General features: G+C 51.0%; 1 protein-coding gene across 7 annotated transcripts in view; it reads left to right on the top strand.

The window, feature by feature from the left end:
* Positions 1–13,926, top strand: part of Bpifc (BPI fold containing family C) — a 48,271-nt gene extending 34,345 nt beyond the window's left edge. For 6 of the 7 annotated variants that reach the window (XM_010637612.2, XM_010637610.2, XM_010637609.2 and 3 more), the window contains 4 exons: positions 9,304–9,346; positions 11,705–11,768; positions 12,643–12,719; positions 13,429–13,926. In XM_010637612.2, coding sequence (XP_010635914.1) covers positions 9,304–9,346; positions 11,705–11,768; positions 12,643–12,719; positions 13,429–13,551 — 307 coding nt within the window. In that variant the 3' untranslated portion in view covers positions 13,552–13,926. The remainder of the gene's footprint in view (positions 1–9,303; positions 9,347–11,704; positions 11,769–12,642; positions 12,720–13,428) is intronic. The other variant, XM_033763882.1, reaches the window with a different exon arrangement.
* The last annotated feature ends 672 nt before the right edge of the window (positions 13,927–14,598 follow it).

Below are 14,598 nucleotides of genomic sequence, written 5' to 3'. Positions count from 1 at the left end.
GTTTTTTTTTTTTTTTTTTTTTTTTTTTTGTACCGGGAATCAAACTCAGGATGTTGTGCTTGCCAGGCACATGTGGTGGCACTGAGCTAACAACCCAGTCCCTACCCAGGCATATATTTCTAAGCAAGAAATAATTTTAAAAGAATACAACTAAGACTTGATTATGCTTATTTTATACCGGCACAGTATAAAATATTTTAAAAGAAAGTCACCCCAAAGTAAAACTACTTTAAGCCGCAAGTCATGAGGTGGCCCTGCCTTTAGGCCACCACGGAACCCAAGCTTCTGTGATGCTGGTGTCGGGTAGTTCTAAGGTAGGTGTGCAGGGCTGCAAGGGGAGGACCAGCGGACCCTGCCTGAGCGGCAGGGGACAGCGCACTCAGGAATACCTCAGGTTGTAAGGGGGCAGGAAGGGGCAGGGAACACAAAGGCTGGAGCTGGAAAAGGGGGCAGCACGGGCTGCTGGCACAGGATGAAACTGCCCTGCCTGAGTAGGTGTCGCAGGACATTGCTGGTGGATGGACGTGGAAGGGCGAAGTCAGTAAGACAGGGCTTCTTGCTGGGCGCAAAGCTGAGACCTCAACTGACCGTCTGCACCTACCTGCTGGGCTTGGTGCCCTGTGGGCAGGGAGAGCAGGTTCCCGCCATGCGCTGGGCTGAGCTGACCTCATCTCTGCTCTCCTCACCATGAGCAGCAGGGTGTTTGGGGGTCTTTTCTGTCTAGGAAGAACTGAGAAAACGGATTTTAAATGGCTAATAATGTGCGTGTGTGTGAGTGTGTGTGTGTGTGTGCACGCGCGTATGCACTCAAACACACAACCTTGTATAATTCAACACATTTTCCCCCTGGCTGAAGCCAGCTCCAAATTTCAAGGGATCTCAGAGCCCACATTTCTGGAGCAATGACAGACTTTCCAACACATACCCACTCACATGAGGAAGCTGTGACCTCCCTCTCCCACGTCCTACATCTCTGCATGATCTGCTCTTAGGAATGGGAGCCCTGCAATCAGCACGCCTGCCTTGATGTCTCTTGTCCTGAGTCCCTGGAGGCTTTAGCAGGGTCCCAGCAGGACACCCTCATTCATTCAGGGATGATTGCAAAATGGAAATGCAGGGCTTCCGGTGCAAAACTTAGGCAGAATTTCAGGATGGCACAGCAGCACTGAAGCAGGCACAGGACCACTGTGAGGCTAGGCTGTATCCTCGCACACCCAGGTAGGATGGAGCAGGAGTGGCTGCTGTAGGAGTCACAGCAGACTCCTCCCACCTGGCACCAGCCCAGAGTCAGACCTCAGCCTCCCACTCCTCCCTCCTGGGCCAGCACTGCCTTTCAGGATGAGCAGGTTTGGTCTTGGTGATGTCAGAGGGACACACAGAGCCATGATGCATGGGTGAGGATCTGCAGGCCATCCCCACAGAGAACCAGGAATCTCAGGGTCTCTGGAGAAGTTCCCAAGTGCCACAGCCTTTAAGCACCTGCTGTCTGAGCCACTTGGCAGGCTGTGTAGACGTGAGAGGCAGCCATCAGAGACAAACCCCATGGGGTATGTGAGACAGGCAGGACAAGAGCCAGTCCTGCAGTCAGGGGAGCTAAGTCCCGAGCCCAGCACTGCCATAATCAGCTGTGTGCTCTCAGGCAATTTCCTTAACCTCTCTGGGTCTCCATTTCCTCCTCCCTAAAGCGATGCCCTCCTAAAGCTATGTCAGGAGGTGGTCATGACAGTGTGAGTGGGTATGTAAGTGGGTATGTGTCAGAAAGTATCAGTGCTCCAGAAGTGTGGGCTGAGATTACTTGATATTTGGGGCCGGAGGAAAAGGTGTTGAATTGTGTGTGTGTGTGTGTGTGTGTGTGTGTGTGTGTGTGTGTGTGTGTGGTGCTGAGGATCACAGCCACAGCAGACAAGTGTTCTACTGAGCTATCTCCCCACACACACCTACAGAGTGCATTCAAGAATCCCTATTGGAAATACACCTCACACTCTGGCCCTGCCAGGGATGGCTGCAGGACAAAGGGCCTGCTATTCTATATTCAGTGCCTCCTCCTTAAAATGGAGCCTTTAATTTCTTGTAGGTCCTATGCCTGTAACTTATCCAAGGTCACAGGACTACTGAATAGCCTAGCCAGAACTTGAGCCTTTTTTCAATGTCACAAGCATTTATTTATTCTGTTATCCTGCCTTTGACGTTGTTAGTCAGCTTTCATCACTGTGACCAAACACTTGGTAACACAGCTCAGAGGATGAAGGTTTCTTTGGGCTTCTGGTTTCAGAGAGTTCAGTCCATGGTTGACTGGCTCCATTGCTTTTAGGCCATAGAGAGGCGGAAACATGGCAGAGGGGGTAGAGTGGAAAGCTACATCCAGGAAGCAGAGGGAAAGAGAAAGAGCCAGAGAAGGGTTGTATCCTTCAAACGCCCCAGGGACCTATTCCTCCGGCTAGGCCCTGCCTCCTAATGGCGTGTTCAGCTATGAACTTCTCTGTAGATTAGCCCACTCACCATACCGGGCCACCTTTGACCACTGCTGCATGTGGATCAAGCCCTTGACACAGGAGTCTTGGGGGACCCCTTGTATTAAACCATAGCACATGTAGGGAGGACCTGAGGCTTGGTAAATGACACGTAGACCTAGGACTGGGAAAGTGAGACCTTGCCCAGAAGAAGAAACCCTTGCACATGGAGCCATGCAAAATTGGAACAAGAGTCACACCCTTTCTCCATGCTGTGGATTAAAAGAAAACACAGGCCTGGGGTTCCTGAAATGGAAAAAGCACACAGCTCTTTTCTGGTTGCTGAAATGGAGTGGTGGGAAGGCAAGTTTGACCACGTAGGAGGGAGAGGTTGGTTCCAAGAGTCAGGATGGTCTAGAAGCTGTGGAGTGGGCCCTCAGAGTCAGAAAGCAGCTTCATGCTCTATCTCCGTGGAGCCTTGCACTTCAAACTCACCTCTGTCTGGAGGCAACTCCAGCACAGCTTGGTGATATCCTGTAGGTAACCTCAGAGGTCAAGTCAGGTGCCGCTTCCCTTGTTTTGGTCCTCATCCAGGTGACTTCATTCTAAACCTTTCTTCTTAATCATTACCTGGAAAACTCAAAACAATCAAATGTACATTGTTGTTGAAGCATTTAGAACTTTTTTTTATGTTGCTCTGGCTGAGGCCCTGGACATGCCCAAAATGCACCCCAGCCCACTGCCATCAACACACGCACACACACACACACACACACACGCACGCACGCACGCACATCTCCCAAGCAACATAGAGAAGGCAGATGGAATGGCTGCCCGGCTCCCCTACTCACAGCTGGCAAATGAGCATCCCCAGTGTGAGCCACTGAAACCCAGGACAGCATAGGAGTCTCAGCAGCGCAGATTTTGTCTCTGCTAGGACAGATCTCTGCCCCAGAAGTGGAGCCGGACTTCCGGCTGGCCCCCACCTGCACCCTTCCTCTGAAGATGCTTCCAGGGTGGCCCCTTCCGAGGAGGAAACCCACATGAGCCTTCTCCCAGGCCCATTTAGAGAATTTCTAGGATGCAGTAGGCTCTCAGGTTAAAACAGGAGGGGAGCTCTTCAAATTCACTGAGCACCTATCATGTGCCCTGACCTACCTAACAGAGAGCAGGGCAGAGGACAGGGGCTACCAAGGCTCACAGCCTGGGGAGAAACACTCCATCAGCAAGCAGGGACAGCCGGGCGCTCAGGGACAGGCTGGGGTCTGAGCAGAGCACTCTTCTCAAAGGGCTACCTTCTCCCCATGTCAGCCCCATCGCGCACACACGTGTGCACACATGTACACACACTGGTCTCCTCACCGTCTCTGAATTCCCGCATTTAGTCTCTGCAGTGTGTAGACCCAGGAAGGAGCAGCTAAGGCCACGCTGCTGGCATTGTCCTCTTACTGCTCCGAATCCCTGCTGATGATAGATAGAAACTCAGCACACTGCTGTGCATAGAACCAGCACCAGGAAGCCTCAGCCTCCAGCACGCTCCTCCACACCACAGCCAGAGTGGGACACAGGCACAGACACAGCCCTGCGCTCTGAACACAGAGGCCCTTGCTCTTGGAACAGTCACCAGCCCACCCACGCCCACTCTGCCCCAGCACCTCCCGCAGTGCTGTCTGCACCTGTGTGTCCCTCTGCCTGCCTCTTCCCTCCTCCTTCACCCTTTGATCCTGCTCCCCCTTCTTCCTCCAGCTCCAGGATCCCCTCCCACACCTTCCAGTCAGGTCAAGCTCCTCTGCCATTTCCCTCAGTGAACTTGTCTCTTTCGCGCAGAGCGTTACCTCTGCTTGTAATCAAGCCTTGATCAGTGGGGTCACTTGATTGCTGACGGCCCTCTGCTCAGCTCCGTGGTGAGCTACACAAGGCCCTGGGCCATAGCCCATTTGCTCAGTCATCTCTCCAGCCCAGGGCTCAGTATGCATCTTCTGGATGAGTCACTGAGCCGTCTCATTCTGGCTGGGTCTCTACCCTCTGGGAGGTCAGATGGTAGCAGCAGCTCACAGGGTCGTGAGGTGTGGGCTGACCTCATTGTCTGCCAACCTTAGTGTCTCAGGCTTCAGAAGTGCACTCCGGCTGTGTTGCTGCTGCTGCTGCTGTTGCACTGCTGGGGATTGAGCTAGGGCCCACTGACGCCCAGCCCAGTGCTCTACCACTGAGCTACAGCCACAGCCCTTCTTATTTTATTTTGAGACAGGGTCTTGGTAAATTGCCCGGTCTGACCTTGAACTTGAGATGCCTGGCCTTGGCCTCCCGAGTGGCTGAGACTCCCGGCACATGCCACCACACCCAGCTAGTTTTCAACACAGGCAGCCTGTACATGTGGTTGTGTCTGTGCGTGTGCCGGGGCCTCGCATGTGCTGAGCAGCTGCTCTGTCACTAAGCTTGGCCCCTGCCAGAGGTGGGCGGCCCTGTGTCTGCAAGGCAGGGCTATGTGAGAGCTCTTTTTTCACCAACTGCTCCATGGCTCTGCCCTAAGAACAGGCTGCTTGCCCTGGTAGAGGAAGAAGTCAATGACCGGAGTCAGGCACCACCCGGTGGCCACAGGTGAGCTTGCCTGTTTTTTTTGTGAGCTCGGAGGGTTTTCCCTCCAGTTAAGAATCTTCAGTGAGCAAATCTGCAAGTGCGTCTGGCCCAGCCCGGAAGTGGACGGAAGTGAGAGGGTTCCAGGAGACACGGAGAGCCAGGGTCTCTGGCCGAGGTCGTGTGGGGCCCTCCTAGGTGCTGGGCGTGGCCTGGGCTTGCATTGCTGAGCTAGCGCAGGCTTGGCCACCATGAGTCGGTGTGACCAGAGAGGCAGCGCCCTTGCTTCTCTTCAACAGGAATCTTCCCAGAGCCCCGCGGGTTCTGAGCTGCACATCCCACCCAGCAAGCTTGAACCCCAGGGGCCACGACCCCATCTCTGATCCTTGCCAGACTTAGCTGGCTTTCTGGATTTTATGTTGGTTATCAATAACAAATGCTTGTCATTAGTTATCAATCTGAAGCCATCTCAAAACCTAACCCATGCTAACAGGACATGACTGATAGCAATGTCGTCTTTCTATGAAATCTGCCCTTTAAATGTCACAGACAGACCCTGGGAGAGGAGGCAATGAGTTAAATCATAAGAGATTACAGCGTTGTCTTAGTTGCCTTCCTCCTTGCAGGGACACAATACCCAACACCCACAACTCAAGGGAGAAGAGGTCTGTCTTGCCTCTCCCTTCAGTTCACAGCCAGCTGGCTCCAAGGCAGGTTAGCATAATGGAGAGGCTGGTGGAGGAGAGCTGCTCCCAACATGGCGGACAGGAAGCAGAGAGAGAGAGGAGGAACTGGGGAGGGAGCCAGACCTTTCCAGGTCACGCCACAGTGACCGCCCCTTCCCTTCTGGCCCCACCTCCATAGCAAGTCAGCTGTGCGCCCCACAGTCCAATCCCCTTCCAAATCCAGGAGGCTGTGGGGCCATTTTGATCTAAACCATCATGCCAAACAAAGAGAAGTGGGAGGGGCAACATCCAGAAAAAGGAAACTGCGTGAGCCTAGGCAGAGAGCCAGTGGCTGGTGGGTCAGGTGAGGAAGTGCCTCTCAGCTGTGTCATTCTAATGTCTGGAGACTCCGGCCTAGGATACGCTGCATAACTGTGTGTCTAACAGTGAGTGGCATCAGGGCACAGTGACTTGTTGCCTTAATGTTGCAACGACAGCTAGCATGGGTCCTTGCTTTAGGAATTTGTAGAAAAGGTTTGAGTAGCTGGAGGGATGCACTCGAATTCATGGGTTCAAGTGGCCCACTTGCAAGTAGGACCAGCTCTTAAGTTTCAGCTCGGGTGGGCTGGGTTCATTATCAGCTCTGTCCTGGTTTCATGGATCAGATTGAAACCTGGAAAATCACGGGGCAGTGGCAGCAATGCAGGGCTCTGCTGGACTCCAAGCTGATTGAAGGTTTAGGGCAGGGCAGATTCTGGGCACAGCTGAACATCCCTGTAAATCTGTCACCCTGGGTCCTCCGTCTTGATGGACGATGACGCAGGCTAGGTGGAATTACATTCTCTCTGAATGACTGCCAAGCCTGTGTGCAGCGCTGAGCAGGCTTTTCCCCAGTTTCGCTACATAAACCAAGCTTTTATCCACTGGGAATTTGCAGGCACAAGTGAGAAGTCATGGCTTTTAGCAAAAACTGCTTTTAGGTCCCTGCCTGCACTAGGAGAAAGCTCCAGTCAAGCTTTTGATGAGTAGCAGGCAAAGGGCCCAGGATTCTGCTGCCCCGGCCCACCCCAACCCCAGCCTTGTGGTTGTCTCCAACTACCACATGACGGTGCCATTACTCTTTTGTTGGTATTTATAAAGTTTTAAGGATTTTTTGGAGATGTGCTTTGAAGGCAATGCCCGTTCTAAGCCCAGGTCTACAGAGCCTGGTGAATACAACAGCACAGCACTAAATATCTCAGGGCTCATGATAATAACGTGCCAGGGAGAACAAAGAGATGAGGGAAGAGGCACCTGGGAGCTGGGACACAGGAAGTCTCTCTCAGGCCACCTAAGCAACTTGGACTTCGTCGGAAGCCAGCAAAGAATCTTGATTAGGAGAGTTCTCATCAGACCTGTGGAACAGCTCTGTCTGTGGACAGCGCAGAAGACAAACCGGAGAAGATCAAGACTGTGGACAAAGCCAGATGTGGTGGTACACACCCGTGATCCCAACACTGGGAGCCTGAGGCAGAAGGATCACAACTTAGTGACCTAGTGAGATCCTACATCCAGTAAAAAAGAAAAGGGTAGGAGATGTAGCTCAGTGTGAGAGCCCTGTATTCAATCCCCAACACTGAAAAAAGGGAGAAAACAGACTGGACATGGAAGTTCAGAAGAGGCTGACGCAGAAGTGAGGCCCAGATGAGCAAAAGTGAGCCATAGAAAGCTAAAGCAGGAAGCAAAACAAGGTCACACACACCCTTTCACGGAGGGAACTCCAGGATGGGGGTCAAGAGAGCTGGCCTCCAGCCCCAGATGTGCCTTTAATACTTCCCCTCTTTGGGCCTCAGTTTCCCCACCTGCCACGTGAAGGAGTTCTCTCTGCTGAGTACTACTTCTTCATACTTCTTTTTTCTTTGTACTGGCGATGGAACTTGGGTCCTTGCACTTGCAAGGCAGGTGGCAGCACCACTGAGCTAAACCCTGGCCCTACTTCTTCGAACACTCATCGAAACGGTGTACAGAATCAGACATGTGTCTCTGGAAGGCGAGCTATGGATCAGCCCTCAGCAAAGCTGGGGAAGAGGCAATGCTGTGCAAATCCTTCCTTGTGAAATCATCGAGCCTCGGGGTCATGCTGTCAGCCACCCTGCTGGACACAGGATGGGAACCTCCTGCCACACGGGCCTGCAGCGTGTGCTCCCTGGGGTTTTGACAAAGGACATCAAGGACATTCTGTGCTAGCCTTCTGCCCCGCACCTAATGGAGATGGCTCATGTTTGTAGGGTGACAAGGACGTGCCGGGCACAGCCTTGAATGAGATATGCATTATTTCATTCAATTCTAGCTACAACCCTGTAAGGCAGTACTGTTCACACCACAATTTTACAGTTGCACAAATTGAGATCCACAGAGATTGGGGAAGTTTACAGAGTTAGTGAGGGATAGAAGTGAGATTTGAACTCAGGCACAATTCTATCACACCACCTTTTGCATCAGATAGCTCTTGTCACTAGGGATCCTCCGTGTGCTGTGAGCAACTCAGGGCTACGGTGCAGCTCGGTGCAGGAGCACCTGCCTAGGAGTGGGAGGCCCTGGGTCAGCCCCATGTCTCAGCCAGCTTTCCCGGCTGCTGGCCATGATACCTGACTACTCAACACCCAGTTTAGAGGAGGAGAGGCTTTAGGTGGCTCACATCTTCCGTGCTCCACTGGCTCCAAGCAGAAACATCTTGGGCTGGGGATTTAGCTCAGTGGTGCCGCACCTGCCTCACAAGAGCAAGGTCCTGAGTTCAGTTCCCCATACCGAGAGAGAGAGAGAGAGAGAGAGAGAGAGAGCAGTTGATTATGGGGGTGCAGCCTGGCAGACCAAAGCAACCAGAGTGGTAGCCGGAAGCAGAGCAGGGGACAGCAGCAGAGAAGGAGTGAGGGACCCTCCGGGACACATCCAGACACACCCAGGAGTATGCTGCACTAATCTGTAGGTGTTACCTAACCCCCTGGAGTTGACACATAAGGAATAACAGTCATACCCTAGTATGCAAGACTGATAGATGATAGATAAGTGATAGATGATAGATAAATCAATAGATAGATGATAAACAGATGACAGACGGTGCCAGATACATAGATAGGTAGATAGGTAGGTTTCTGGTTACCACAGCCTCCTGAGGGCATCACCAAGACTGAGCATGGACGTACACGTGGACTGCGATTGTAGTAAGGGCTCGGGTAGTGTGAAGTTGAATTCGGAGCCAAAGACAGAAAAGCTCTTTCTTGCCACTGCTCTGCATGTGGTTTGCCCAGTCAATCAGCCCCGTGTATCAGCAAAGGCACACTGGAAGCCACGAGGTTACAAAACAAAACAGCGGTAGAAGATGCAGCAGAACTCCACGCCTTCCAAGTTTGTCTGTGTGGCTTTTTAAAGAAGCATATCCTTGGGGCTGGGGATTTAGCTCAGTGGTGCCCTTCCTTCCTGGCAAGTGCGAGGTCCTGAGTTTGATCCCCAGTACTGGACACCACCACCACCACCCCCTGCCAAAAAAGAAGTGCCTCTTGAACAGCTGCTTTTTTTGTTTCTTCTTATTTTAAAATCTACCCTTCCTTACTTAAGCTCTTCCTGCTTCCCTTCAGATTTCGCCTGTCTGTGCCAGAGTCCAATCGCAGCGACATTAAGGTAGGAAAAGAGCTCTGCAATTCCCTAGCAAGGGGAGGATGGAAATTCTCCTGTAAGGTTCTGTGCGTCTCTAACTGCTTGATTTCTCCATGACCATAGGTTTTTAATTCAAAGTTCTTTATCTACTCATCTATCAAACCCATTAATTCTCCAATGTACTTTTACAAAGAACTCAAAAGTCTGCTAAGACTATGTGTGCTGCTAGGACAGAGGCCGTCCCCAGGCAGGTTCACTCACTGTGTAAGATCATCCCAGGGTTAAATTTAAGGCCACAAAGGAAAAGCCTGAATGCAAACCAGTAGGCCTCGGTCAGGTCTGTGTTTTCGATGCTGTCTGTCCATCTCCTGCACTGGGTCAAGGCTGGTGTGTGGACACCTCTTATTGGGGGGAGCCCAGCCTGCTGCCCTCTTGGGAAGTGGACCCCCATGGAGCAGCCCCGAAGCCCCTACCCCAGGCTTCGAGATCAGCCGGATCAGCACTCGGCTGCCGAGCACGGAGAAGCCCAGTGTCAGGACTTTGGGGTCACAATGCCTGGTGCATCAGTGCCTCGTCACGCTCAGCCCTCTCCATGCCAGCTCTTGGTGCCATTCACGTACTGGCAGGGCCCCATCCAGCCTGGTACTGCCTGGCACTCACTTCCCAGGGCCGTGGCTCTCAGCCAGGGCCCGATTAGTGTCCCATGAGGGCCTCTGGCAGAGTCTGAAGACGTTTTTAGTTGTCATGACCTGGGGTGGGAAGAGGAGCCTGCAGAGGTCAGGGAGGTGCACGAGACAGCCCCCCATGATGGAGAACGACCCAGAACAGCATCCGGGCCTCAGAGGAAGCCTGTTCTGGGACATATGTGAGAGCGGCGGGGCCAGGGGGCAAATAGCAGGCAGACAAATGGATGTTGTATGTGCTGGACGATGCTGTGAGTAAATCAGAGGAGGCAGGTGGTGGATCCAGGATGTGGACTGCACCTCGGACTGTTAGACAGAGTCCACTGAGCTCATTGACGCCTGGCAGGAATCGAGAAGATGATGGCCATCTTTCTCACCTTTATAATACTTGCTTCTGTCCTTGTCACCTCTCCATCGAGGGTGGTATCTCAGTAGCACCATACATCACCTCTGAGCCCTATTTCTAAACAGGAGCCCTATTTCCTGGTTGCGTGGCCTTCGATAAATCACTTGGCCTCTCCTAAGGCAGCACACAGAGACAGTGGCTACTGAGGCTTTTACCGTGTCCAGCAGAAACGTGGCAAGAGGGTGGGAACAGATATGAGAGAAAACATCCAAGAAGTCAGGGAACCTGGCCAGAAAGCCAAACCGGGTATTTGCTTGTCTGATTTTAGAGGGGCATCCTTATACCCGGTTTGGGGAAATTGGCAGCCAGGAGCAATGGTGCCCACAGCTGGGAGACAAGTCACACATCCCAGGCCAGGTGCTGTCCCAGGACACAGACACTTGAGGCGACAGAGTCAGGAAGAGGCATAGCTGCTTTCTCATCCATAGTATTTCCCAAGAGACAAGGCAGAGCAAGTCCACACCTTCCAGGATGGCCCCAGTAAACTGCTCAGCACTGACAGCAGAATGTGCTAGCCGCTGTGTGTCGGGAGAAATGACGATGGTGTATGCAGGCGTTCTGCATAGCGCTAACTTGTTTAATCTTCACCACCACCCTATGACATGAGGTTGATGAAGACTGCACAAGTATCTGACTACTGTTTTCTTCAGTTTACAGTTGAGGGAATGGGGGGGCAGGAAGGTTTAGTAACTTTCCCAACAATCACATAGCAAGTGGCAAAGACAAGAAGAAAACCTGGGAATCTGGCTTCGAAGCCACACTTGCTTGGCTGCAGAGGTTCTCCGTGATGAGCATAGAGAACGCTCTGAAAGAGTCACAGGGGAACTGATGCTCACCCTCCTCCATTTGTCTTTAGTTCCTGGGTCTTCCCAGCACCTGGCCTAGGCTCCCTAAATCCCATGGTTTGTTAGGGGTGAGCCAGGTGTTCTGTGGGTATGGTGACGTCAGAGTGTGTGCAGCACAAAGGCTCTCCCTTGGGTGAGGCTCCTAAGGTAAAGGCAGGGCTGCTAGTCGGCTCGGTGGGTATCTAAGCTGCCTCATTCCCTGCACCCTGAGGTCTCTGCACCATGGCCACCACCAGGACCAGCACAGAGGGGAGCGGAATGTCCATCCCGAGGAGGGACATCGCCAGGAAGCGCTGTAGTGTGGTTTCCCACAAAACTAGCATGTCCCTTGGGAAAGCTGAGGTTATCGCTTCCTGGGTGTGGTCCAGAAAAGTGCAGGTCACACCACACATGATATTTCCAAAAGGCTTTGATCAGGCAGCTGAAGTCATTTTCTCTTTCACCGCAGGTCTTGAGGTTCGAGAATATTCTGTCCTCCATCCTGCACTTTGGAGTCCTCCCCCTGGCCAACAGTAAGGGACTCTAGAAACGATGTCATTGATGCTGGTTAAACCTGGAGATCATTTGGGACTTTCCACTTGGAAGTCTGTCCTCCCAGAGTGTTATTTGGAAAACAGGCAGGAGTCAGAATTTACAGTGAATACTGCTACCCACAGGGTTATTCCAGGCCCAAGTCTTGTTTGCAATTATACTTACTTAAACTCAGCACCAACTCTGGCTGAATCAAACAGTATAGAATTGTAAAGCATTTTTCGGGCCAACAGGAAATGTGGTGATTCTCCCGGGGAAGGCTCTGTGGTTCCCACACAAGATCCAATTTACTGGATGATGATCCTAGGCCTCTCCATGATTCACAAACTACAGCATCTGGAGAGTTTGGCTCTTAACAAAACAAACAAAGTATATTTCAGTACTAGGAATCAAACCTGGAAGCATTGTACCACTAAGCTACATACACAGCCCTTTTTAGTTTTGGGGACAGGGTCTCACTAACTGCCCAGGACTGAATTGTAACCCTCCTGTTTTGGTCTCCCTTGATGTTGGGATTAGAGATGTATGCCACTGTATCTGGCTAAAGTGGTTTTACATTAGACTATGAAACATTCTCAGGACATATTAATAAGGTATTTTCAAAATAGCGATTGTGTAAGTAGAAAAGGGACATCATTTTCCTGGAGCATAAATGCACATAATTGCAGGTGTGTTTTTATTGAACACAGATGGATTAACAATTCTTCCAGAAAAATACTAGGGACACACCAGAGAGAAGGAAAACAGAATGAGGAAGATAAAAGATAAACTGTCCAAAAGCTACCTATTTGTTTAAAAAGTTTGCCAGATGTTTGTGCCTGTGCCCAATTACCTTACATCTTTTCTGTATTTTAGCAAAACTGCAGCAAGGATTTCCCCTGCCCCAGCCATACAACATCTCATTGGTCAACTCAGATATTGAAGTTCTCGAGGTAAGTTTTTTCACTGAACTAAATCCCTGGCCCAAGGTAAGATTTTTAAATCTGCTCTTCACCACCCCATTTCTTCTCATAGTAGAATAAGGCTCTTCCTGTTTTTGCTTATTGCTTGTTTTATTTTGTTCTGCTTTGTCTTTTCCCCGCCCCCCCGGGGGGGCTTTATAAACAAGATGTTTAGCTCTTAAAGCTTGCAATTAACAATGAAAGGTTTAAAAATCAGACCAAGTCCAATTTCACTTAGCCAAGCTTATTCACTCCACAGTACAAGAAGATATGCTATAATACACTTTTTTTACTTCACAATACAAGCTGTAAGGCTGGGATTATTAATCACAGCATGTAGGCCCAGGAATCTATTAAGCTGTTTCCTAGGTAATCATTACTAACTAGCTTCATAATACCCCCTAATCCGCCCTTTTGGGGGCACAGTTTTGGTTTCAGAAGGAGAAAATGAGTTTCCGAAAGGATCTCTCGTCCTGTAAGAAACCCTACACCTGTCTCACCTCCCAGCTTCCCTCTCCCCACCTCCCACTGCTCATATCACACTAGTGACAACAATCCTATCTCTGAGGCCCTCACAAGCAGGATCAGAAGTTGGAGGAACTGACACCTTGGGGCTGGGTAAAGAAGCCATCCGTCCTTTAACCCCCAGACAAACCCAGACTTGCTCCAAATTTGATGTTCACTGTTGTGTCCTTTTCAGGGTTTTGTTTTGATTTCCACCGACCTGAAATATGAAATGTCCTCGAGACAGCAGCCAAGTTTCCATGGTCTGGGAGATCTGAACCTGATAAGAGGACAGGGGATGGGGCAGCCGGCTCCTTGATGCCTGTTCACATCTACCCCAGGAAGTACCTGGCCCTTATCCCACAGCACCCAAAGGGGAAGAGGGAGCACAGTGGAATTTGAAAACCCTTCTGAAATGCAGATGCAGAAAATTTGCTCTCTGGAGCCTTCAGGAAACTGAGAGTGAGGCCACCTGGATTATGGGCTGAACAGAGGCCTGTGTGCTGTGTGCAGAGGGATACTCATGGCACCGTGAGTTGCTGTGTCTGTGTTTATAAGATTCTGGGGACAAGAGTGAGGCATGTATTTCTGACCTGGTGGGTAAAAACTTGGAAGTCTATATTTATTTCAGTTCCCTCCTTTAGAGTTTTGTCTCTACCTGCATACTGGATTTTACATTTTATATTCACTGATACAGACCCTTATATCTGATTAAAATCATTTTGTATCAGTGTCAGTCTGGTTTTTTGACCTCTTACATCTTTCCTGGGTCACCTTGTATTATTTGCTCCAGTTTTAGGATGAACCCACAGTCATATACACACAAGGATTTGATGAAAGCGCAGTGGAGAGTCCTAAGCTTGGCCGATTTGGAGCTTATACTCATATTAATGCTGTTAGAGCTGTAGGCAGTGGGGTGAAACTGAGGCAGAGGAGGAGGGAAGGGAACCGCTGTGGATAATGTAAGAGTTGAACAGAAACCTGAACCCCTTGTGCAGCCCTTTAGGTCGGGAGGGGAACAGAAGAGAGAGGCTTAGAGTGCTGACCAAGGGGGACTTGGGAGCGTCATCTCATTGATCTTCACAACACTCTAGCAAGAATTACGATCCATTCTACAGGTGATGAAGCAGAGGTGAAGGGGAATTCCTCGCATGCGGCTAGTAACTGGCACGAGGAGAGATCAAACCCAAGTCCTCCCTATTCTGACGCTGCTGAACTTTACAGGAGACAGGGCTGGCCGCAACGCGCTCAAAGCTCACAGGCTGTGTTGGATAGAGTGTGACCCTGGAGGCCCTGGCCGCCCAAGAGGGATGTCTGAGAGGGCGTGGCTATCCATCCGGTCTGTGATCCCATCTTCACATTTTAT

This window comes from Fukomys damarensis, unplaced genomic scaffold (genome assembly GCF_012274545.1).
Source record: "Fukomys damarensis isolate Sample0158 unplaced genomic scaffold, DMR_v1.0_HiC HiC_scaffold_15, whole genome shotgun sequence".
Taxonomy (NCBI): Eukaryota; Metazoa; Chordata; class Mammalia; order Rodentia; family Bathyergidae; genus Fukomys; species Fukomys damarensis.
The sequence above is the reverse complement of the archived record's forward strand: the minus strand, read 5'-3'. Positions and strand labels throughout refer to the sequence as shown.